Here is a 25,460-nt window from a genome sequence, read left to right as displayed (position 1 = left end):
GGCATTTTTAATCCTGCATACAACTCAATTCCCCGCAGTACACATTGCAGGATTAATCTAAAAGCAGAAATTCGATCGTCGAGTATTGAAAATGAGCACCCAATTGTACCGAATTCGCCATTTTATTCTACTCTCTCTTCAATTTCATTTTTGTCCCAGAATTAACATTTAATCATGCTCTCATTTGAAATATTGGAAACGTTCGTACAGTTAGAAGCGCTTTTCAGTATTTTAATCAATTTTTCCGTTGATGGAAAACCTCTTGTATTTTTTAATTGATATTCCATATTCGTGTTTCCAGTGGTAATTTACTTGAGAAATCGACTCGTGCGAAGGGTTTCGCTGGTAATTAATTTATTTCCAGTAAATATTACTAAACCTTATGAGAAAGAGTATAAAATGTTACAAACTGATTCCAAAAGAAAGATATTAAATCCACTGTTTTTAAAAATATTAAAAACCGATAATTTCCAAAACTTAAAAGAACGAGATCTAGAAAATTCCTCGAACTGATTTCAAAAAAGATATTGAATCTTGCTCATCCACTCGGGCACAGATTCTCTTTAAATAAACATTCGTCGTTCTCTTGGCTTTTCCTCGAGCTTATGTTGTTCGTGCTCGTGTCGTGAGTTTCACATTCTTCGGATGTATGTCGGGCTCCCAATAGTTCGGGCCGGGTGAAATGGAGTTACAATTTACTTAAAATTGGATTTCCCCGTGAAATCCTTTGCTCGAAAGGTAATTTCCTTTTTTGCTTCCACCGCATTGTGCCCCGCAGGATCCAGGAACGATCCCTGGATAGAGATCGTGGCCGAATCGATCGTGACAAGGCGTTCCTTCTTGTTCCCCGAAGACTTTTCTGCAGCCAATGATCTACAAGATCCGAGATCCTTGCGGTCTTCTTTCTATCATCACAACCATGAAGGATGGAAAGAAAAATATTAAGCGGAAAATTGAACAGTGACTCGAGGATGTGCTCAATCATTTCTGCGCGTTCAGCAGATTTTTCAACAGCTTCCATTGTTAGCTACTTCTCTCGGGAAAAACCTTCTATTACCTTATTAAGTACATATCGGATTTGTTACAACGCTTCGTTAATAAACCGAAGATTGCAATTTTTGATTGTTGCAAGTTAAAAGATTACATATGCTCATTAAAATTTAGAGTACCGAGAAATTTACAATTCGACTGACGCTTCACTAATAAAAGATAAATTAATGACAAAAGTGAATGTTCCACGGTACAATTATTATAGTTAGAAGTTCAAGAAGGATTTAAACGTACAATCGTCTCGTTTATTTCTTATTTTTAATTGCAAATATGTCCCAGTCTCGAAGCGAAAGCTTCAAGGAGCAATCGTTAAAGTATCGCAGAGAGTCTGCATAATTCCTTGAGGATGTTGACCATTATGACTTCGTTTGAAAGAAGGTTCTAAAGCAAGAGGAAAATCTTTATCCGTGAGAAGGAGACGGTTCTCGTTAATGAGAACACACCTGTGTCCCTGTCCGTGGAACTTTATAGGAAGTTTTCCCGAGGAGGCGTCGAGAGCTGACTCAATAATTCATGAAAGACACTCGGCGCCGCAGCCAAACCGGGATCTCGATCATCTTCATAATGGAATTTGCTTCGCACCCTACTCGAACGCGCATTATTTCCCTGACATTGTCGATGGGCGTCCATATCGTCGATCTTTGATCCAATCGACGCGGGATATTGTGGATCGTTCGGTTAAAATGTAATTTTCCAATCTTTTGACGAAACTTTCTCCATTATCGAAACTTGTGGACTGGAAATTGAGGTCTCCTCTGAGAGTCTCTGAGGTCTCCTGAGATTACATATTGGGGAATTATACTTCGACACATTGATTATTCAGCGGGCAAAAAAATTGGGTGAAATGAAAATCATTTATTTTATAAAACAGGAGCTGAGAAGTTAAGATTTATGAGTTTAATTACATATTCGATCTTCTCATGTTTCGTGGATACAGTGATTTCTCTATATATGTCGCCAAGGCCTGGGTGATAAACGTCACTGAATTATCCCCACTACCGCGGGGTATACTCCGTGAGGGGCCTCGCACGCCGAGGAGTATAAACCTAACACGGCTCGAGTATGTCTCCCGGACGATACACGACGCTGGCAAGACCCGTGTTGTTGACATACATCGAGAATTCACTGTAATCAGCAAATTTTGTACACCTGAGACCTGCTCGGCACACACACAGGGGAAAGATATTAAAAATCCTACAACTCGACATTCTTCCAATTATTTATTATTATTTTAGTACAGATTGGCGTAATTTAATATTTTTTGGACAGAAGATCATTTCCAGGCTGAAAATTAGACTTGCAACTCGAACACCCATGAGATCTCCTCAGCATCGGGGAACTATACTTTAAAACACTGCAAAATCTGCCTCTTGATTGTTTTCTTTGAATTCTATACACACGGATATGTCTGATTTTATTTTTATAATATATGGACCAAATTTATTTGAATATTTTTCACACGATGCGAGAGAATTTAGTGTCGAATTGTACGATTTCCAGAAACTAGGGCAGTTACGTCAAGTTTCATCAAGGTGTTGGTTCCGTGGTCCTGATGATCGAATCTTCTTCTAAACTTTTCTTCAAGATTCCAATCAGAAAACTTTTACTGTCGTGCACAAGTTATTCAAAGCTCAACCTGTTAGAATACCGCGCAATTATTGCTCGCGATTGGAAAATATTTAATGTAGAAATGGAACGCGAGAAGTCTCGGGTGTGCTAATTGAGCATAATAAGTTAAACGAACCGAATGAAGTGGGAGTTGAGCGGATCCGAACTGGAACTGAACTAACAAGCGCTCGACAAGTGGGGACTGAATAAGACAATGAAACAAGAGGGTGAAATGGAGCGTAACGATTGATCGAATAAAGTACAACGAGATGTTAGCCGAAATTAACAATGAGCACTGTTCAATTTATAATAAAATCGCACAGTTTTGTGTCGGTTCAAAGTAGGGTAGGGGACCCAATTACTGTGAGGGTTCCAATTACTGTGCCTATAATATTTGTACTTATTCTTCATTAATTTTTATATTAAAATCCGTTAATATATATGTAACAATCTCTTTTTTAATATTCATTATGCTTTAAAAATAAGTATAATTAATATAGGCGCAGTAATTGGTACCTTCACAGTAATTGGGTCCCTTACCCTATACGTCACAAAAATGTATATTATAATTGATGCACAAAATGTGGAAAAATCTCATCATAAGAAGAAGAAAATCGATGGAAAGAAAATGCCAAAATCGTCTATTAAAAATTAATTATCTCATTCTTCCACTTTTCTTCTTTTGTTCATTCCATGTTTATTGGTCTCTCAAGATTAAATCTTAACACTAACCGTACCACGAGCAGTCCAGTTTCTTATTTAACAATTATTGCAATTACGCGTATGATTCCACTAGAATCTACATAAATTCAGTCTTGCAATTTTCATGAAGCAATGCAGGTATACCAGTTACATTTTATGGTTGGAACGGTTAGTATTTATACGATTTAGTCGATCATCTGCACATTTGCACCTCGTTTCCGCGTTCCCAGCGAATTCGGGTAGCTCTGCTAAAAAAAACCCCGAAGTTATGCGACGCCCGGAAAATTATTTTCACGAGGCAATTCCCCGTTTAATATCGCAACAGCCAAGCTAACTCCAGATGCAGATATAATAAACCGCGCACCGGTGAAATTGCAAATAGGCTCCCCCGTCTCGTTTTTCCGCCGTCTCCCCTCATCTGCTCTATTTTCATACTCCCCGGCCGATGTTCATAACCAATTCCACGCGATTAATACTCTCGTCGCCTGCAGTTTCGCTTTTACGTGAAATTAGCACCGCCTGAAAGCCCGTCGATCAAATCAAAATTGCGTTGCAAGATTTGAGGGCTGAGCATTCGAATCGCCGATAGTCATCCCCTTTACTTGTACATTGCGAGCTGTCGAATAATTCATACCTAGGCCGCGAGAAATTCGACCAGAAGAATTATGCAGTCGGGCAATATGAACGGCATTTATGCATTCATGCGTAAAGCTTCATTTGCGCTTCAATCTGCATATTTGAATTTTTACAACGAGAACTTCCATTGACGCTCACGTGCTGGAAATTTTACTGCTAATACTACTGGGAATTAACCGAAATTGATTCTGTCCGATTTTATTCGATTGTAATTTGTATTTAATATTTTATGTTATTCTTGATGCATTTTAGGGTTCGAAATTACACCTAAACCAATTTTTCTCCGAGCTCATCGGACCGGATTTCTCAATTTCTAGACAGCGTTCCGAATTTTCTTTCGAACCTAAATGGTCGTATCAATGAGTGGGATATTCAAGCTTCAATTTAAACCCTCATTAGTTCAAAAATTCCTGCGGGAACACATTTTAAAATTTACTTAGAGCCACCTCTCGAAGTCCACTCATTTTTCACTGTGCTATCGGTCGGGATTTCTCAATTCCTAGACACGATCTCGAATTTTTCCAGAACCTAAATGGACCTATTCTAAAGTGCGATCTTCAAGCTTTAATTTAAGCCATCGAAAGCTCAAAAATATCTGCGGGAACACATTTTAAAATTTACTTAGAGCCACCTCTCGAAGTCCACTCATTTTTCACTGTGCTATCGGTCGGGATTTCTCAATTCCTAGACACGATCTCGAATTTTTCCAGAACCTAAATGGACCTATTCTAAAGTGCGATCTTCAAGCTTTAATTTAAGCCATCGAAAGCTCAAAAATATCTGCGGGAACACATTTTAAAATTTACTTAGAGCCACCTCTCGAAGTCCACTCATTTTTCACTGTGCTATCGGTCGGGATTTCTCAATTCCTAGACACGATCTCGAATTTTTTCAGAACCTAAATGGCTCTATCCTAAAGTGCGACCTTCAAGCTTTAATTTAAGTCCTCGAAAGCTCAAAAATATCTGCGGGAAAACATTTCAAAATTCACTTGAAGCCACCCCTCCAAGTCCACACATTTTTCACTGTGGTATCGGTCGGTATTTCTCAATTCTTGGAGACGATCAGATTTTTTTCAGAACCTAAATGGCCCTATCCTAAAATGCGACCTTAAAGCTTTAATTTAAACCATCGAAAGCTCAAAAATATCTGCGGGAACACATTTCAAAATTCATTTGAAACCACCCCTCGAAGTCCACTCATTTTTCACTGTGCTATCGGTCGGGATTTCTCAATTCCTAGACACGATCTCGAATTTTTTCAGAACCTAAATGGCTCTATCCCAAAATGCGACCTTCAAGCTTTAATTTAAGCCCTCGAGAGCTCAAAAATTCCTGCGGGAACACATTTTAAAATTTACTTAGGGCCACCTCTCGAAGTCCACTCATTTTTCACTGTGCTATCGGTCGGGATTTCTCAATTCCTAGACACGATCTCGAATTTTTTCAGAACCTAAATGGCCCTATCCCAAAGCGCGGCCTTCAAGCTTCAATGTAAGCCCTCAGAAGTTGAAAAATTCCTGCGGGAACACATTTAAAAATTCACTTGAGGAGACCTCTCGAAATCCACTCACTCATTCTCCGAGCTCCCAATATTCATCGATTTCCCGTTCATGTTATCGAACTGTCCTTCATCCCGAAATGCACCGATCACAAAACACGATCCTCGGCGAAAACTCCAAAAGTTCCCTGTAAAATATATTACGAGCTTTAACGCGGCGAGGTTCGGTGTACTTGTCCCGAAAAACGTGGGCTCCCGTCTGCACAAGAAACGTGCCCGCAGTTATCGCAGATGTACCGGATCTCTCGTATCTGCAGCTCGATATCCAGGATCCTCGCGGGAGAGCTTCCGGTGGATTCAATATAATCGTGTCACGATCTGTGCACGTGTCCCCCCGAAAAAACGCGGCCAGAAGAAGATGGAATAGAGAGTGGTAGGAAAACCTCGAGGGCTCGGTAATGGTCTTGACAAGGCGGGCACGGAGGGGAAGAAGAACCGTGGAGCTTGGAGCTATCTAGAAGTTTACCGGGTATCTAAACGGGCTGTGTTCTCTCGCGGGCTGATCTCCGGAAAAAGAAGAAGAACCTTCGCCCGTAAGCCTTTTGTAGGGTCTTCGATGAAAAATACAGCGGGGCCAGTTCTATTCGTCTTCGTGACGTGTTTTCGATAAGGACGAGACCATGTGTGCGCAGCTACCTGTATAGACATGTGACGCGGGCAGAGGGAAAACACTCCTTTGTCCTGGGGATCAAACATCGCCCGGAAGTCATCTCCATAATACCGTCCTCCGGGGGCTGACTGTTCGTTGAAATATGCTGGCCGTTCCTCCGGCGAATTTTCCTCGGCACCGCCGATCCCCTAATCTCCGCGCTATTTCGTAGCGTGTCGACGTGGCTGCCCGGTCGGTTCAGTATTTAGTATCGTCCGTGCTGCGACTATCAGTTCGTGGGGGATTCATCTGCAGTGATAAAGGGGCAAATTAATGGAGCCGATAGTTTACCGGGAATAACGAGCGTCTTTCAATTTTGGGAGTTAGATCAATCGGGTCGATAGTTTCCAGAGCATAGTTGGCACCATTTTGGAAGGAAGCTGACGAGGAATGTGAAGGAGAATTTTTTATTTGTGATTTAACCCTTAGCACTCGAATGGTGACTGTAAGGCACCACTAAAAATTACTGTATCATTGTTCAAAATATGTTTTGCATTATTAAACTTGTTTGTATTTAATAAATTACTAAACATTTCAGTATTGTACGAGTAAATTGCATCATTTTTGTATGTATAACATGAAAAGAAATATATAGAAGGGAAATATTCTAGGTCGGAAGAAATGTTTCCTTTTGGATGTAAAATAGCTTCGAGTGCAAAGGGTTAATACACAGGTCATATGAAAGGTCCTAGGACAATACCTACTTTAATCATTTTTGCTTGACACTTTAATACGTTGAATCCCACGTCATATGTGGGCGACGGAATCATTTGTGCAGGTTTTTAAATGAATTTTTACGTTGATATATTTATTGTACCAAACTTGATTAGGATCTGTAACATGCAAGGAAGTTGGAGGACTACTCAGTATCATTTATTTGATTTTATGGAATTTTCGGGGGTTTCTAGTTTGGCGATCAAAGTGTTCAATCAGTTCTTCGGTTAAACTTCACCTTGGCAACCCAGAAATTGTTCAACTTTTTATTATACAATCCTGTACACCTCGACGAGAAAATGCTAAAAATCGAAGTTCCAAGGCGAGGAATTCACTGGCTCAAAAGTTATGTTTCGAAACGCGTACATGCAGTGCACAGACAGTCAACATTAACTGAACATTGCCGGTCCAGAAACATTTCTAGCTCTCAAAAAATACATAAAACACGCAGTCTCGCCGAAAACGCCTCGAGAATTCGAGATCAACAGAGAGCACTGCTGCAAACTTTCAATTCCCGGCGCATATTTATGTCCTACAAAGGGGATCAGGAAGTTAGGGTGTTTTCCCCAACGGCTTCACATATCCTTAACCTTCCCCCCGAAACTTTCCACCCCTAGTTTCTGCAACTTCCGCACCCTCAGACAGCCCGAGTACGAGGCTACCGCGGTAGCCTCTAAGCACGGAAAATCGATTACCAGGAAAAGAAAATTCCGCGACACGGTTTTCCCGGTCGTTTCGCGTTCGAATCAGATCTCAAATAACTCGCTTTTCCGAATCGCGAGGAAATACGGAAACCGATTCCACGTCAGCTCGTTATAAAACGTCGCCAGTAGCTCGCGACTCTCCCGTTGGAAAAATGTTTACGAAAGGGGGGGGAGAGGAGGGTTGAACTATCCTCGTTCCTGCGACCCTTCCCGTATTGCATTACGTTCCTCGTTTAGACCCGAGATTGCAGATCTCGGCAGATTGCAGCCGGCATTTAATCAGAAAGCTTCCCCCTGTCGTGTCCCCTACCTGTGGGGAAAAGCAACACGTTCCGATCGAACACGCGAGCTTCATTTCTTGTCGGACGCTGCCGTTGAACCCTCCGATGGGAAGCAAACCTAAGCGAGAATTACGATCGCGAGAAGGTCTTCGATTCATTTGTATTGCACTCCTATCAAACTCTTCTATATTTTATTTCAAAGTCTGAATTAAAGAATCAATTATTTTAGCATCTTTTCTAACAAGTGCTTTTTAAATTCCCTTGTACAGTGTGTCCCACGAGCTCTGTCCGCTTGAATATCTTGGTTGTTTCAAAAGTTGTAGGGTTTATGAAACTACATAATATGGTATAAATGACATTTTTGAAAATGGAGCCGTACAGAAGATATAGAAGTTTTTTTTATTTTACAGTTGTAACCTCCGATAAGAGGTTAAGATATAGAGGTCACCTTTGGTTTTCTAAATGGAATGTCCAATTTTTTATGCTCGATTTCGATAGATCGGCGTATTCTGAGCATAACAGTACTAAAGTGTATTTGTCCTAAAACTTACCGTTGCTAATATCGTTTGTTAATATTCTCTCGTTTGGTCCGAACTAGGTACCACGGCCCACGCTCGTGTATATTGTTTTTGGCCCAAATTTCTTGCCACGAGTCTCACTCGTTGCGTGACAAGGGATTAACAATACCGCGGAGAATATTTTCGTAAAGGAAAAAGTTACTTCATATGGTCTGAGGAATGGCCCCTCTTAAGTACAACATTTTTGGGACACCCTGTATATCTTATTTTAACATAAAATATCAATAAAAGCATGAATTATTTTATCTTATTGGTAGAGGTTCTAAAATTCTTGTACATTTTTATTTATATTGCCCTCCTGTTGTTAAACTCTTTTGCATTTCGTTGTAGACGAATGCACGAATAAAATCATATTGGTAGAGGTATGTCTTATTGTTAGAGGTTCTGAAATTCTTGTACATTTTTATTTATATTGCCCTCCTGTTGTTAAACTCTTTTGCATTTCGTTGTAGACGAATGCACGAATAAAATCATATTGGTAGAGGTATATCTTATTGGTAGAGGTTCTGAAATTCTTGTACATTTTTATTTATATTGCCCTCCTGTTGTTAAACTCTTTTGCATTTCATTGTAGACGAATGCACGAATAAAATCATGTTGGTAGAGGTATATCTTATTGGTAGAGGTTCTGAAATTCTTGTACATTTTTATTTATATTGCCCTCCTGTTGTTAAACTCTTTTGCATTTCATTGTAGACGAGTGCACGAATAAAATCATGTATATTAAAATCTCAATTATTTAACCATTCTGTGCAAGAAATCCATTTGAAATTCTCCCACATTTTGATTGTGGTTGAACTGCTGCTGGTAAACTCTTCATTTCAATGGAAATTAAAGGTTGAATTGTTTATAGACTTTTTGAAATAAAAGCACAAGCGGGAGCAACGATCGAGGAAAAATTAAAAAGTTCTCCGAACACAAGACGGGTCGCGGAACTTGCTGAAGACGTTCTAAAGCAGGGCCGGCTACCCAAGTCGAACAGCTGGAAATTGAGTTTAGATACAAGATTACAGGTTCGTCGCTCAGATAATGAAAACTGGGGAAAGTATGTTCATTACCGCGGCTCCTGCGAATCGGGCAGCGTTCTCGTCCGGCGGGAACACTGCGTCCACCCGCATACTGTTCAATATTTCATCGGAAGTTGTTATCGTCGGGGCCCGTCGCGTCGCGAAGATTTAAACGCGCGGCCACGAGGAACTTTTCTCGGAACTGCGGCCAGTTCAAACGGATTTCCCGGCGATCGGGGTCGATCGATAGAATACTCGCGGAAATGGGCTATAGCTTTTCATTCCGTTGACCAAGTTTTCACGGGGGGGTAAATGGGTCGCTCGGTGTGTGCGCCGCGCCGGTCGATCATAACACCGCGCAACGCCAACAAAGGCCGCGCCGAATTCAAGGGAAACCGTAAAACCTGGTTTACGAGACGATTCTTTTCTGTCCGCCGACCTGGACCAGAGTCGCGCGCGAAATTCCGCTCTCCGTTTCGCCGGCTTTGGCGAGTCCGAATTCTGGCCGACTCTCAAAACGAGAATTCCGAGGTTCCTGCCGCTTTATTATTACCGGCGTCGTCGTAAAAATAATTCGTCTATTTTCTCGAACCTCACCCGCACCTCCCCCGACGCCCACGCGAGGTCGCTTTCAGTCCAGAGTCACCTCGGCGATTTTTTCTTCGGTTTGTTTGGCGATTTCACCGACGCAAATAAATTCCGCGCATCCGCTTTCCGAATAAACGGTAGCTTACGTTACGTATACTTCGCGTTAGCGGCGTGTTGCACTTTATTCTGTATTTATATTCTGAAATTCTCCACGGACGCAATTCGCTCTGAAACTGCTGCTTCAACGCTGGTAAATCATTTGCAATCAATTTATTTCCGCTCTGGATGGTACACGTGGCTTACAATATTTTGAAAAAATCATACTTGGTCTGAGAATTGAAATGAATAATATGTATATTCACTAAATCTTCACAACGTAAAGATAACAGAGTTGGAAATGGTGCAATAATCGGAATAAGGAGAGGGAGAGAGAGAGAGAATGCGTGGATAAGATAGTTATTTTGTGGTAATTATAGGTTACTGTAAACCGAGTCCAAGTCTTGGCCGTAAGGCTGAACAAAGCAATATTATTATTATTATTATTATTAAATCTTCACAACGTCAAATAAAATTCTGCAAGTCGTTTCCGTCGGATTGAAAATTGAAATATTTTATACAGGATGCACTCGCCTGTAAATACAATACCGACCAAGCAAAAAGTTTCTCCAAAGCAAAACAGTATATTTCAGAAACTAGTTCATAAAGCATATTTCATACCTTTCAATCAAACGTTTTGCCCCGTTTGCACAGAAAGAGACGAGTGGAAAGCATTTCGCAGAGAAATCATAAAACAATAGCCTCCAATCAAACGCCAGCGCGGCGCACGGAAGAATCGTTTCAGGAAGCGAGGTTTATTTTATTATAGTTTTCCTTTCGGTCCGAGTGTGTGCCGTCAATTTATCATTCGCGAACGATAACGCGTGCGGTCTGCCGCGGATACCGCGGTTGCCAAGCGAAGGCTACTCTAATCGAACCATACACGTCGAGCGCTAAAATTTTAGTGTGAACGTGGTTTGCATCGACCAATATTGGATACTTCTCCCTCGGGGAATTGGCGACTGCCCTCGGTAATTATCAAGGGTTCGTTAATTGGCAAAGGAAGTGCTGTTGTGGATCTGAAGAACAGGCACACCGAGGATTATGCATTCCAGATACACTGAATGTCCAAGACAATTTTTCTTTTCGCAGTTCGATTTGTTGGAACAATTTCCTGCTGCCAATAACAATTTTCTGAACCGATTGCTAGGGACGAGAATCGAATAGTAAATTGATTTCTTTCCATAATAATTTGAACAAATGAAAAGTATTGGCTGTACTACGTTTAAATTTGTCTGATTATTTTGTCACAAGATTCAATTATTAAACTGCGGATTTTTATGATAAAAATTGTGCTAGACATTTTCTGAATAATTGTAGTAGGTTGAGAATAATACGAGACTATTTTTAAAGTCATTAGAATGTTCTGCCTAACCTGTATTTAATCCATTTATTTTTTAAAAGTGCATAAAATCGTCTAACTATCACAGATACAAATAAATTAACCCTTAGCACTCGAATGGCGACTGTAAGGCGCCACTAAAAATTGCTATATCAAAATATTGTTTACATTATCAAATTTCTTTGTATTTAATAACATGTATAAGAGAACATGAAAAAATATATAGTACATATAGTACAACATGAAAAAATATATATAGAAGGAAAATATTCTAGATCGGAAGAAATGTTTCGTTTTCGAGTTAAAATAGCTTCGAGTGCAAAGGGTGAATTTCAGAACGTTTTTAACTAGAACAATAAAAAAATGCATGAAATCCAGTCTACCTGTTACAGGAGCAAATAATCGAATTTCCGTTAGAACGTTCGGAACGGTAAAAAGAAACCTAAAATCCATAGTCCAGTTATTACAAGCACAAGTAACTGAATTAGAAGGTTTAGAACTCGATAGATAAAAGAGGAAAACTTTCCAAAACTTCAAAATTTCCCGTATTACCAGCGTCTTGACCGCTTCAGCAAATGCTCCGTCCGCCGCTAACAAAGTTATCCTATCCAAAGTGCTAACGCGTCGCGCAAACAATCACGCGCGTTAATTACTGCTCGGAGGTCCCGGGAATTTGTTTATTCGTCCCGAATCGGGTGGTTCTCGGTGATCAACGATCCAGCAGACGGACAGCTGGTAATCCTGTCTGTTGTTCGCCGGCGAAATTGGAAAAAGCTTTTATCAGAGTCCATTGAAACACGCGTCCCCTCTCGCCACTGTTTATGGTCCGTAGCGATCGATTTCCTGTCGGCAATATCGATGCGAACAAATGTCGTCGGTGAATACAATTTCTGTTTATCCCCACCCTCGGTCCTTCTCGTGGTCGGTAGTCCAGAAAAGATAAGAAAAAACATTTTCCCCGGGCGCAGAATTGGACGGTTTGCATTCGAGTAATATTTCCGATAAGATTTTCGTTCAGCGCGGAGCAGGACAAGGAACGTTTGCATTCCGGTATGAAACAACAATGTTTCTCCAGAAAACTGCACGGTCGAATGAACCTTCGCGAGGGAAAACATTCTCGGTTAGGCGAACGCTATTGAATTCGTCGGAAACTCGAGCAAACATCGCCCCGTGCGTCGCGAAAGACCTGCAATGAAGATTCATGAACCTTTTAATAAAACATAGAGCGTGACGTCACGGCCGACTAATGAATATTCATCGCCCGCTTCTAATACATCCTGTAATTAAACGACGAAAGTCCTGCGGTCTCTATGCGTCGGGAGTGTTTTAAAGTCGATTGTCTTTAAACTTCCGTGACAAAAATCTGCCTCCATCCACTCGAAGGAGCTCTTAGCTGAAGCGTTCTATTGTCCTCGTTTACCAAGACAAAAAGCGGAATCGAGTTTGATCCTTTAAAAACGATTGTCACCCGAGGTAGTCCAACAATTATCTTTACACGAAGATTTACGAAAGACAACGCTTTTTCCTTTGTTGAACGCGTTCGTAATTTCATTGTTTAAGCTTGGATGCAGGGTAAGGCAATTTTAAATGGCTTCCTTAACGTCTTTTAGAAGAAAATGAATGACGAACTATGAACAGGATTTTACGACAAAAAAACATCAATATTTTCATCTTGCTAAAATTATTAAAGAATTGGTGCAGAACATTTTTATTTTGCTAACTATGAAAATAGAGATTTTTCTTTCCAAAATTGTACCATTTTTTTTTTTCTAATCGACAATTTTACAAAAATCGGAAATTTGGTGCGCCAATATTTTTTCCAGCCACTGTGCTTTCAGTTTTTCCCGGAGTTGAGGGCAATAACACGAAATTTAGCTTCCGGAGGAAACTATTTCCAATATTTTCAAAAATCCTCGTCCACAGGGGTTAGAAAAGTCGTCGCAACTTTCGGATGAAATTTAGCAACCCTGCAAAATTTTTTACCCATCCAATCACGGTAATACTTCCGATGAGGGTAAGGGTGCGAAAGAGCAAAGGAGGACCAATATTTTAAAAAATTCTTATTCACAAGGGTTCAAAAAAAAATTGATCTAATTTTCGGATGCGATTTAGCAACCCAGACGAATCATTTTACCCGCTCAATCACGATGATATCTTGAGCGTCCTCGCGCAAGACGGGTGCACAAAAGCGAAAGCGTTCCTCACCGGTGCGGCGCATTAGGGTCAAGTTATACTGGGCAGGTCAGACGCTGAGGATCTATAAACGTTGGTTACAAAAACAAGGTAAACAAATTCCTTCGCCAGAATTTGGTTACCCTGTTTTTGTATCTAGTGTTTATCGACCCTCAGCGTCCTACCTGTCTACTAGTATAATCTTACCCCGAGGGTCAAGCCTGTATAGTGACCCCACTAATATTCGCACGCTTTTAAAAATCGTATATTTTTGTTACCCCTTTCCACTCGAAGCTATTTTAACTCCAAAACGAAATATTTCTTCCGACCTAGAATATTTCCCTTCTATATATATTTTTTTCATGTTATACGTACGAAAATGGTGCAACTTACTCGTACAATACTGAAGTGTTTAGTAAGTTATTAAATACAAACAGCTTTAATAATGTAAAAAATATATTTAATAATGATAGAGCAATTTTTAGTGGCGCCTTACAGTCGCCATTCGAGTGCTCAGGGTTAATATTGGGCCATACGACTTGGATTATTTTAAAGAAGTTAGCGTCATTGGCTGCCACATAAAGTGAACAAAAGTGTTTACAAAAATTGCAATTGATCGAAATTGCAGAGAAAATACTAAAGGTTGTATTTTGAAACTTTTTTGTGTGAACTTACATTGAAAATTTAGAAAGCACGATTTGTAGATCTGTATGAATGATACATATTCTGAGAATTGTATAAAAATCGGTCAACGTTGCAATGAGCTACAGTTGTTTCAAAATGATCGCACAAGGGCGAAATTCCCTGACAAGGCCAAAATTCTTTCACCCTTAAGCTTTCGCCGTTAAACGGTTGTAGGTCATTGCAACGTTGACCGATTTAGATGGAAAAACGTACTTTTTAAATTTTTAATACAAGTTCGTACAAAAAAGTTGCAAAATACAACTTTCACTACATTCCTTTTAATTTCGAGCAAATGCAATTTTAATCAAACATTTTTTTCACGTTATGTAGCGATCCAATTGTTCTAACTTCTCAAAGAAATTCAAGTAGTATAGTCCAATATTGACAAAGTTATGCGATTTTTAAGAGCGTCCGAATATTAGTGGGAGTCACTGTATATAAACAAATTTATACGTATTTTGGGGTCCGGGAAAGCCACTTGAGAAGGTTCGAGATGCTCGGAGCGATGCTCACAGCTTGTCGTCTGCTATCAGAACCACAGGGGTTCCCATAACTTTTGACTCCCCTCTACACCCCAGGAGATGACTATGCTAGAGCCTGACAGATTACTGGCCTGGCGGCACGAAGGCAGAATGAACGTGCTGTATTTATTTAAGAAGCTATTAACCAGAACTTTTCAGAGTTCGTCGTGATAACAGGTGGGGAATACGTTGTTAACACGTTCACGGACAGTAAACATTTCAGTGAGCTGCAAAAATAGTCAGGCAATTTTTCTTGAAACTAGTTGTACTATCCGAAATCTGATGAGAAATAAACAATAATAACAAGTTAACTGTCATTAGTAACGTCAAATGAAATGTATATTAACTACAAAAACAAATTTCAATTTGAAATGTATATTAATGACAAAAACTTAAGGTTGTATAAAATTAAATGAATAAAAATTGTCTTTAAAATTTGAATGCTATGGCATGCACGTCGTTTTGCATCGCTATGAAAATCAATGCTATGGCATTTGCGTCCGCGAACGTGTTAAGGAATTTGAACGTTCTAACAAAGAAAATAACAATTTATTACTACGGTAACCAAAAAAAAAAAAAACGGTGAAACAATGCGTGAAACAACTCAAGTAAACGCGGCGGAGGTTCTGAAGGTTCTGGTTCGTTGCGGTCCTGAAAAAGAAAACGTTGACGGTGGACACGCAGAAAAATATCCTGCGAAAAAATGTTCCTTGGAACTGCGAGAAACTAACAATAATGACCTGTGGTAAACCTGTCCATACAGAACCTCAGCCGTGCCAATGTTTTGACGTTGAACGTCACATAGTATGTGTGACCGCTGTAGCTAATATTTCGAACACAGTCGACAATGCGTGTCAAACGAGGCCTGTGAAACAATCGGCCGCGCATCGATACAATGTCACCACTTCGGACCCACACGAAATGGCGTCTTGTCACCCCCTACAATCGTGTAGCAGTGGGCAGTAACGGTTTAAAGGGGCCGGCAGGCGTTTGGCCTTGACTGTCACGCTATGTTACGCTGTGCCTTTTTTTCTAGACATTTTACGTCTTAAATAAGTAAGTAATCAATTAAAAATGCATACCACCGCGTTTGTACATGTCTTTGCTACGTCTGTCCTTTTTTTCGATACGAACACTAAATCTCTCGGAATTAAGAGAATCTCTCTGCGGCAGCCATCTTGTGACGTCATACTTGCTTCAGAAAGCGAGTTCTCTGCCGAATATTACAAATTAATCCACGATCAGGTAGAAATTCGCAATTTCGGCTCTGGACAGACGTGGATTGGACTTTTAGGAAACACAAGTGACCACTTTTGAACTGCTCGTTGCAACATTGAAGCGTCAATTTGTCCAGATTTTGACCCTTGCAAGTTCATATACGTATATTGCAGAGAGATTCTCTTAATTTCGAGAGATTTAGATTTAGAAAGACATGTTGAAACACGGTGGTACGCATTTTTCATTGATTACTTATTTGAGACGTAAAATGTCTAGAAAAAAAGGCACGGCGTAACATAGGGTGACAGTCAAGGTCAAATGCCTGCCGGCCCCCTTAATATCTTAGCCCACTGCCATAACCCACAGTTTTCGTCGAATATCATGGAATCAATCACACGGGAATTTCTTGGTAAAAATAGTATCTATTGTTATGTTGTCCAAGTAGAAGTTGCGATATTATGATTTAGTATGAGGAAGTCCCTTCCAGCACGTGTTGACCGCGTGTTTTCCTCCGCGTTTTCGTCGGACGGTGGTCATAAAGTAATTGAAACTCGTCGCGGGAACTAATTGTTACGCTGGTCTCATTTTTAGAATTGGCCCGTCATAAAATTGACAGGCTTAGGCTAACGGACGAACGGTACAACACCTTCTACCTCTGCAGTATTGCCATCCGTATCATACCTTGCCGAGTGAAAACGCCTACCGGAATAATTAATAATACTCCCCTTCGGAGCCATCGATTTCGAACAACGTAAGAGATAAATAATTTTTAGGTCCTTATGGATAGGCTCGAAAGTCGTATGCAATTCCTGCCGATTATTCCGGCCGATTTATTCATCGGGCACCTTTGATCTACTCCTCGCGTGCGCATGGCCGCGTCTATAGGCCGTCGATCGATTTCCGTGCACGGTTTTTCTATTTACCAAAGTTATTTTTACATAGTGGCCTCTCGGTGCTGTTCGATCTCGAATTTTATGGTGTTCCGGTGCTTCTCCGTCGGCTCGCGCGAGCTGCAATTTTACGGGGAGCTCTTTCGAAAACTCGATTACAAGGAAGTTTGCGCGCGCACACACGAGGATTATTCTGCAAACCGGATAGCAGTTACCGGCGGATTATCGACGCGGCGAACTTTGTCGTCCGTTTTCTCCCGGCGAGTGGATTGTCCGTTGTTCGCAGATTGATCGAACGCAATTATGCACCGCGGCGAGTATGCGAGTTACTCGGGCGGACGGTCGTTCGCGTTTTCGGGGGAACGCTGTAATAAAGTTTTCCACGAACGTTCGAGCCGGTTGCCAGATATGTTTACGGACGATCCATTACGCGATAAGAATCTACGCGATGATGTTGCGGACCTGCGACCCCGTTTCCCGCGATTAATTGCCGGCGGAACGGCAAAGAATTTCGCGGGTCTCGTTGCGTGATGCCTCCATTTTGCCGCGTCCGTTGCGTCCGACGTTTATGGCACCGGCCGGAGATTAAAAACTGGGCATAGCCTGCAGGCTGGAACGGTGGGAAGTTGGTTTCACCGCAGTTTTTATTTTTGACAAAATTCCACGGTCCACTTGCGAAATGTATTTTCGTGCACAATACCGTCCTTGTGTTCAGAAGACACGATAGTCGGCATTCCTCTCTCGCTCGGCGACGAACAATGAATCATATTTACGAGTCGATCGACGTCCAGGCGCGTACACCGGCCTAAGATTTGGTAGCTAGCCAAGATCGTTCTCAGGTCTGCGAAACGTAGCTCGCGCGAGCAACTGTCGCGGAATAAATAATCCCGAGGCTAATGGTCCCGCGCGGTTCAACGATCTGCCCAGAAACAGAGACGCGGAAGCTGCTTAAGCAGACGGTTAATTAACTGCGGAAACGCGATCACTGATTCGCGTTCAAACGCGGAATTTTTACGGAGCTCCTTGGAACGCGATCTGCGTTCGAAATTGAACTCGCCACTCCTTTCATGGAACAATGAAATGGCAAGGAAAAATCATACGACGAGTTTGAAGAGCTCGTTGCGAAGGGGAGAGTTCAAGCTTTAAATCCGTGGTGGTTTCAGCCCGGTATGGAATTTTTTCTTGCCTGTAGAGGCATTTAAACTGGACCAATTTTAGCATTCCGAGGTAGTTATCAGAATTTGAAAATCGATTATTTTTTGGCGAAAACGTGTTCCCTTAATTTTAAATAAAGATATCGCAAGTTGCTCAACGCATTTGAATTATGACCCTCTTCTGTCGTCCCCGCCAAGATTAGGATCGTAGTGGGGCTGCGACCTTGAACAAATTATTTCTCCTAGCACTGCTCACAGACCAAACGGATGAAGCGTTTCTCCGGAAAGAAAGGCTCGGATGGAAGCTTCATCAAGACGATGGGCTTTTATCGCAATTTCCCAGGTTACCGTGCGACATTACACCGAAACGACACTTGGAATTACACCGCGTACCTCCGGCGGAGTCACAACGACGAAGATGACGGGGGACGATTAAATTTTCACGCCGGCACCGTTATCAATTTCGCGGATTAAGCCGCTCGAGCTTTTAATCGTCCCCGGGCAAACCGAAACAAGACGGGCAAATTAAAAGAAAACGTCGAAGGATGAACAGATCCTCGAAGGACCTCGAGATACCTCGAGGAAGCGCGCACAAGGCTTTGTACACGGTTAACCTAATTCTGAAAGTTCTTCGTCCCAGTTCCGTAGGAGGGGAGAGGGGAGAGGAGAGAGGGAAAACGCAATTCAAACACTCGATACGCGCTTTTCGAGAACTGGAGACACGCTGCGAGGAGAAACTAAGAAAGATGAGCGTTAACCGTTCGGGCAAACTTTCTATTGTCAACGATTTTCGGGAGACGGTGACTTTTCGGCTGCCATAGTCTCGACTCTGTCGAGTTCCCGGAGCTTTTTGGGTCTCCGAGATTTGATTTATGGTCCTCGAACAGCTGCTGTCTCTCCCGATTTTATCTTGCGGTGACAGGTTTCATTTTGAATATTCTAGAACCATGTCGCTGCTGCGATGAAGGATATTAAAACGAGCTAATGCGAACGAAGTTTCACTTTGTTCAGCTTTTCTGCCAAATTTATTTTGGAGTTCCATTTTGAATGTTGTATATATATTTTTTGGCCTCAAACAATTGAAGATTGGTCGAAAAATTTAGAGTGACCTAATGTAAACGAATATTGATTTTGATGCGTGTTTAATACTTCTCAGACAATTTGTGAGATAATTTTGGATCTCGGACAATTTTGAGTTCGTTGGATCTTGTACGAAGTTACGTTCGTTGGATGTTGCTCAATTTCCTTGTACGATTTTGTGCTGAGACGCCCCCTCGGCGATTCTAAGACGCTAATGATCCCCTAAAGACTTCAATCCAGACCCGTACGGCTTTTCATCGTTATCAATCTGGAGATCCAACCATCTTTCATTGTCAGAAGCCATTAGTCATGGCAAGAGGCAAGCGGATGACTGAGCTTCTAGTTAAGTAAAGCTAATACTTACATATCGCGTGTTCGAAAGAAGTGATTTCTTATTTCTCTAGGGAGTAGAGAACGCCGTAAGTACCTCCTCCTCGAATTTATGGCACCACGGAATATTAGAATGACCCAGAAAATTGCGTGGCTTCGTATTAACCTGTGAATCAATTTTTTTGTGGTCCAATTGACCAATCTTTTATTCAGTTTCCCATGAATTGCAAATTCTCTGCGTCGATTTAAAATGTCAGGAGTTCAATAGAATCTGGTTTCTGTGCTTAATAATTTTCGTACGTTAAATAATTGTCTTAATACGCTTTGCTTACCATCGATTGTTCAATGCTCTTTAAAAATCGGTGAAGATTTATTTCGGTAAATTTTTCAAGCAATTCTCCTGAAATTTTCAGTTAAAAAGAGATCCCGGAGTTTCTTTTTGGTATTACAGTTTGTTAATACGTTTCCGTGTAAAATCGTTTATATATTTTCAGCAGTTTATGTTCGATTCGCCCGTTCTCGTTACAACTTCATAAAATCTACAATGTATGATCGCAGGCGACCCTAAAAATCGGGAAACAGGCGTTCAGCTTGTCACGCATCGGTAACGTGAAAATTCAGTTGCAATGGTTTTATAGGTCACGCTTATAGAATATCGAACAATTTCGAAGCTGCATTTTTGTAGGGCACATTCCGCATTCGATACAGCCGTCGTCGGTTTACGATGCCAGCTGAAGCGCTCGACATCAAGATGGGTACGCACTGCGGCACCATTTCGGTAACGTAACGACACCACGTGGCCGCCGCTTCGTTTTCACGGTGCATGATCCTGCTTCCCTTTTGATCCTTCACGAAATACAGCTTCGTCGCAATTAATCCTTTACACCACAATACCAAGCCAGGTTCGCGATGAAGATTTCCATTTCAAAATTTCGATGACGCTTCCTCCAAATATAATTAAAAATAATTAAAAACAATATACAATATATTGCAATAAATATATATATATATTGCTTATTATCACAATTATTATATAATTGTATATTCTTTCTCCTGTACACGTTGACTCAGCGACCCCAAAAATTGAGTAAAATCAAAGAAATTCATTTGATGATATACAAACTCAGGGGTTAAGATGTGTGGTGTCGAGATAGAAAAAAATGATTAACACCACACATCTTAACCCCTGAGTTTGTATATCATCAAATGAATTTCTTTGATTCTTCTTTGATTTTTTGAGGTCGCTGAGTCAACGTGTACAGGGTACAACGTGTTTTTTTCTGACTTTCAATCCCTGTTTGACAGATCATAAACTTTGTCGGAATCCGTAGAAATTAATTTTCAGTCTAGAATTCCACCGAACTCTAGAAATAATTAGTATGCGCTGCTTTTTAGAGATGACAAGATTGAATTCATTTCGATTTTGTACGACACTGATCAAATATAATACAAGCACATCTGCTCGGATAAACGAATTTATCCAATAATTTCCCACAAAAACTTCCTCACAACGCTATTGTAAAACAACAAAATGTGAAACGTGTTACTTGACAGGTGGTTGCAATGAACTATTATTAAATAGAAATAAAATTCGATTTCTTTGTCATCGATGGTTATCCACTCGTGACAGGTTTGCTGTGTCCCGTGGGGAATGATTAATGACAAAGAAGTTCTGGTATGCGAGGGTGACGGTGAAAGGGGTTGTAGTGCGAGGGTTTGAACCGTAGGAAGCCAGGGAAAATCGAGTTACCGGAAGTGTAAAGCGAGAAACTTGGTCCCTTGACTAATGAAAGCCGCCTTTGAGATCGCGAACTTTTGTCGGCGTCCAATGGTGTCACGACCCTGGCCGAACTCCAGTTTCAACGTGACCCCACGGTGACCCCGTATCCTGGATGCCAGCCAGACGTCTCCATACGTTGCCCGTGACGTGTTTATCAGCGCAAAACTGATCCCGTTGTCTCTCGATACGTTCCCGGCGACCACTGTTGCAGTGCCATGTGACAAATCCACTTCCGCGTTCGAAAAAAGGAAGGGCGGAAACGGTTTTACGTGAAAGTTTTTTCGCCTGGACTGCCCGAAAACTTTCCGTTGACATTAACTTTTTCGAACAAGCGGTAAATTCCAGAAAATGTTTGAAAGTCGCTCCGTTAATTTAGAGATTGGGATTAATCTGTATTTACTATCAATCTCGTAAATTGTTCTCCAGTTCTTGAAGAATTGCATGTTCAGAGTTGCCTTTGAGTTTTTCAGATTGTTTTATCAATATGCAATTAGTTGGACAATTTTATTTTCATTTTATTGGATTTATCGCTGGAACGTGTAAATTTACTTTCATTTTATCGGTGTGTTTTATTTCGTAAGACTGATGAGAACGATTTTAACAATAACCGATTTTAACAATAACAATAACCTTTTTTAAGGACCGGTCATTTTGACGGTAGGAACAGGTATACAAGAAGTGTCGGTAGGTTTAGTGTTAATAGAATTTTATTATGCGATTTCATTTGAATTTTGTCACATCGTTTCATAACTCAAGAAGAATGTGAACGATCTTGTTTTTTTTTATCGTGCTATAGCATTATTTGAGAATGACGAGAAGAATATTATTTTAATTTTATCGGCTTGCTCCGTCAATTGAGAATGATACGAACAATCTTATTTTAATTTCATCAGCTCGTTTCATCATTTGAGAATAATATGAACAATCTTATGTTAATTCTATCAGCTTGCTCCATCAATTGAGAATAGTACGAACAATCTTATTTTAGTTTTATCAGCTTGCTCCATCAATCGAGAATAATACGAACAATCTTATTTTACTTTTATCAGCTTGCTCTATCAATTGAGAATGATACGAACAATCTTATTTTAATTTCATCAGCTCGTTTCATCAATTGAGAATAATATGAATAATTCTTATTTTAATTCTATCAGCTTGCTCCATCAATTGAGAATAGTACGAACAATCTTATTTTAGTTTTATCAGCTTGCTCCATCAATCGAGAATAGTACGAACAATCTTATTTTAGTTTTATCAGCTTGCTCTATCAATCGAGAATAGTACGAACAATCTTATTTTACTTTTATCAGCTTGCTCTATCAACTGAGAATTATACGAACAATCTTATTTTAATTTTACCGCATCTCATCTCTTGTAACAAAATAATTAAAAATCTCTCTTTTGTCTCCCCACAACATTTCACCACTTGATCAACACAACACCGACAGAAAATCTAATTTAGAAAACCGAAGTTCAATCCTGTCTAAGAGTAATATTAAACGGAGAGTAATCTGCGAGGTTAAAAAATGGGATGGAGGGTGCAAAAGTTTTATTTTTGCCAGAGTCGGATTTTCATCAGGTTGAATCCGAAAGTTTCGAAAGTTTCGGAAGTTTCCTCGCCGAAGCAATTCTCTCCTTCATTTCCGTCTTAGCTCCCCGTTCTTCTGAAAGTGTAACTCGAGATTCGAAAGCAGTCGGAGTTTCATTCTCGCGAATGTGATTCGCCCGGTAGTAAGTTTGTATCGCGCGGAACGGCGTGTACGGTGTTTGCTGTCCGAGCGTGTTAATTGAACGCAAATAGCAGATGAAACGGTTGGCCAAGAAAAACAGTAGGATTCGGTCTAGCCGTGTAGTCGATTCGGTGTACCGTTTACATAAGCACCGGGAAACAATACCGAATACGAACATGTTCGAAAATGGTGTTCTCGCTTATAAACATTCTAAAAATGGAGCTGCCGTTGCGTCTGATCTTTATCAATTTTTTTTTTACACGAATGTTCCTTTCGCTCCTTATGAATTATTCAACCGCAGCGTTCACTATTCAAAGAAAAACTTTGAGAAATTTTTCGATTAACATTGGGTTGGATAAAACTTCCCTTTAAAAAATGTTCTAAAGTTTGAACGAAATTTCTAAAACGAATAAGCAGCATTCGTTATTTATTTATAGTTCTTTTTCTGTAGTTATAATATAATTGTATGGAAAAGACAAATTACGAGACCGAAAATAATGTGAATCGCAATAGAAAATGCAATTTAATTCGCATCAAAATTGATGGAATAAATTTGCTGACGACCCGATTATTATTGTTATACTGTGACTCTGTCCAAAATAAAAATTGTATTTCTTAATTTCACAGGACGAAAGCTAAATTCTTGATGAAGATCCTCGTATTGATTTTAATTACAAATGCAGAAAATCTGCACTTCTATATCAAAAAATAGCATTTAAGAAAGAAGCTTTGCTTTCCGATGAAACTGGCCCGAACGAAAGATAAATCTGGACTGAAAGAAGTCTACCGATCCATTATACAAATGTCCACGGGGTGCACGCGAACAGAATCGATCAATCTTGGAAAATAAAGTAGTCCGCTGGCGCTGCAGCAACAATGCGTTCTAACGTTGCTTTTCCATATTGCAGGAAACATGGTGCAGAAGGTGGTGGCACATCTCCCAGAGGAGTATTTCCGTGACGACGAGCACCTTCGCTCCGAGCTTAAGCCCGATCTTAGCAAAGGGATTGGAGGATTCGAAAAGCTCGTCAAAGGAAACGAAGACGTCGAGCTTGTCGAAGGAGAAGACCGAGAAGAGCCTGATTCCTCAGGGCGCGCAGGATCTTGGTGAGTGATACAGTACAATGAGAGAGCGCCGATTCATCTCCGCAGAGCGTGCAAACACGGTAAAAAATTCCCCTGGAAGAAACCTTCCTCTCCGAGGCTGCAGCGAGAACTTTAAATTTCCTAGCGCTGCAATAATGCGAATATAGTGATATCGGGCGAGGTGGCTCGTACTCGTTACAAACGAATTCCAATCTCCAGTGAAGTTTTCTGTTGCTCCCGCAGGGGAACTTTGATTTTGCCAGGCTGGTTTATTGCTTGAAAACAATCTCGCTTTAGTTTCATTATATTGCTTTATTACTCGAGAATGATGTGAGCCACTTCGTCAGTCAGTTTAATCACTTGAGAATGATGTGAACAATTGTGCTTTAACTTTATGGGACAGTTTTATCGCTCGAGAGTGATATGTCCTACTTCCGTGTCACATCACTGGACTGCGAATTTTATGACAGAAATTAGTAGGTGTAATTTTAAGCAGCACGAATAATAGAAAAATTTAAACATACTACTATATTACTTTCAATCTTCTAAACATAACAAGAAAGAAAATTTTCTATTTGACTTCAGTTCGTTGCAATTCAGGAAAAAGATCTTTATTTTGCATAAAGATCCGCAGTCTACACGTCACGTTACGCACCAGGATGCAATTTCTCTTTTTCCTGAATCTTAACAAAATCTTTTGACACTTCCCCGTGTATTTACTTCTAGAAATATCGGTTGCATTTTCAAAGTACCGACGTGTTTACAAATCATGGGCCATCGCTGTTCGGCTTGCAGCGAACGTTGAAACAAAAATACTGCAGAAGCTTCGCAGGAACGCCGTTTGATCTGCAGACCGAAACGAACCATAGACTTTCATTGCATAATGAATCTCGGCTCTAGACAGGCTGTACACGGCGCATAAATAAATCGTAGAACGAGTTCGTTTCGCGCATTAAAACCGACTCGGTCGACATGGACTGTTATATTTAGGATTACGTAGGTCTGCCATTATTGAAAAGTTCAGAGGGAGAGACGCGGATCACGGCACACGCTAAAAGTTCGCCGAGTTTTTAAGCGGCGTGAAACAACGGCGGCTCTAATGGCGTGCTGTTATGGTCGCTTTTACGGGGTGAGCCCTTGTCGTCCATTTTTCGTTGACCCGTTAGCTAAAACGAAGTAGCTCGGCTCCATTAACACTGGATCTAACGTCCTAACACTAACCCCGACCGTCTCGCATTGCTTTACAAAATTAACAGGAACCTGTTTGATTTTTAACGATTTTATCACAGTGTGTCCAAAG

General features: G+C 40.7%; 1 protein-coding gene across 1 annotated transcript in view; it reads left to right on the top strand.

The window, feature by feature from the left end:
• The window catches only part of Mcu (mitochondrial calcium uniporter), a 117,953-nt gene that overhangs the window by 20,115 nt on the left and 72,378 nt on the right, over positions 1 to 25,460 (top strand). The window contains exon 2 of the mRNA XM_076806153.1: positions 23,983 to 24,181. Within this exon, the coding sequence (XP_076662268.1) occupies positions 23,983 to 24,181 (199 nt within the window). The remainder of the gene's footprint in view (positions 1 to 23,982; positions 24,182 to 25,460) is intronic.

This window comes from Halictus rubicundus, chromosome 2 (assembly GCF_050948215.1).
Source record: "Halictus rubicundus isolate RS-2024b chromosome 2, iyHalRubi1_principal, whole genome shotgun sequence".
Taxonomy (NCBI): Eukaryota; Metazoa; Arthropoda; class Insecta; order Hymenoptera; family Halictidae; genus Halictus; species Halictus rubicundus.
This window is presented reverse-complemented; position numbering and strand designations above follow the sequence as displayed.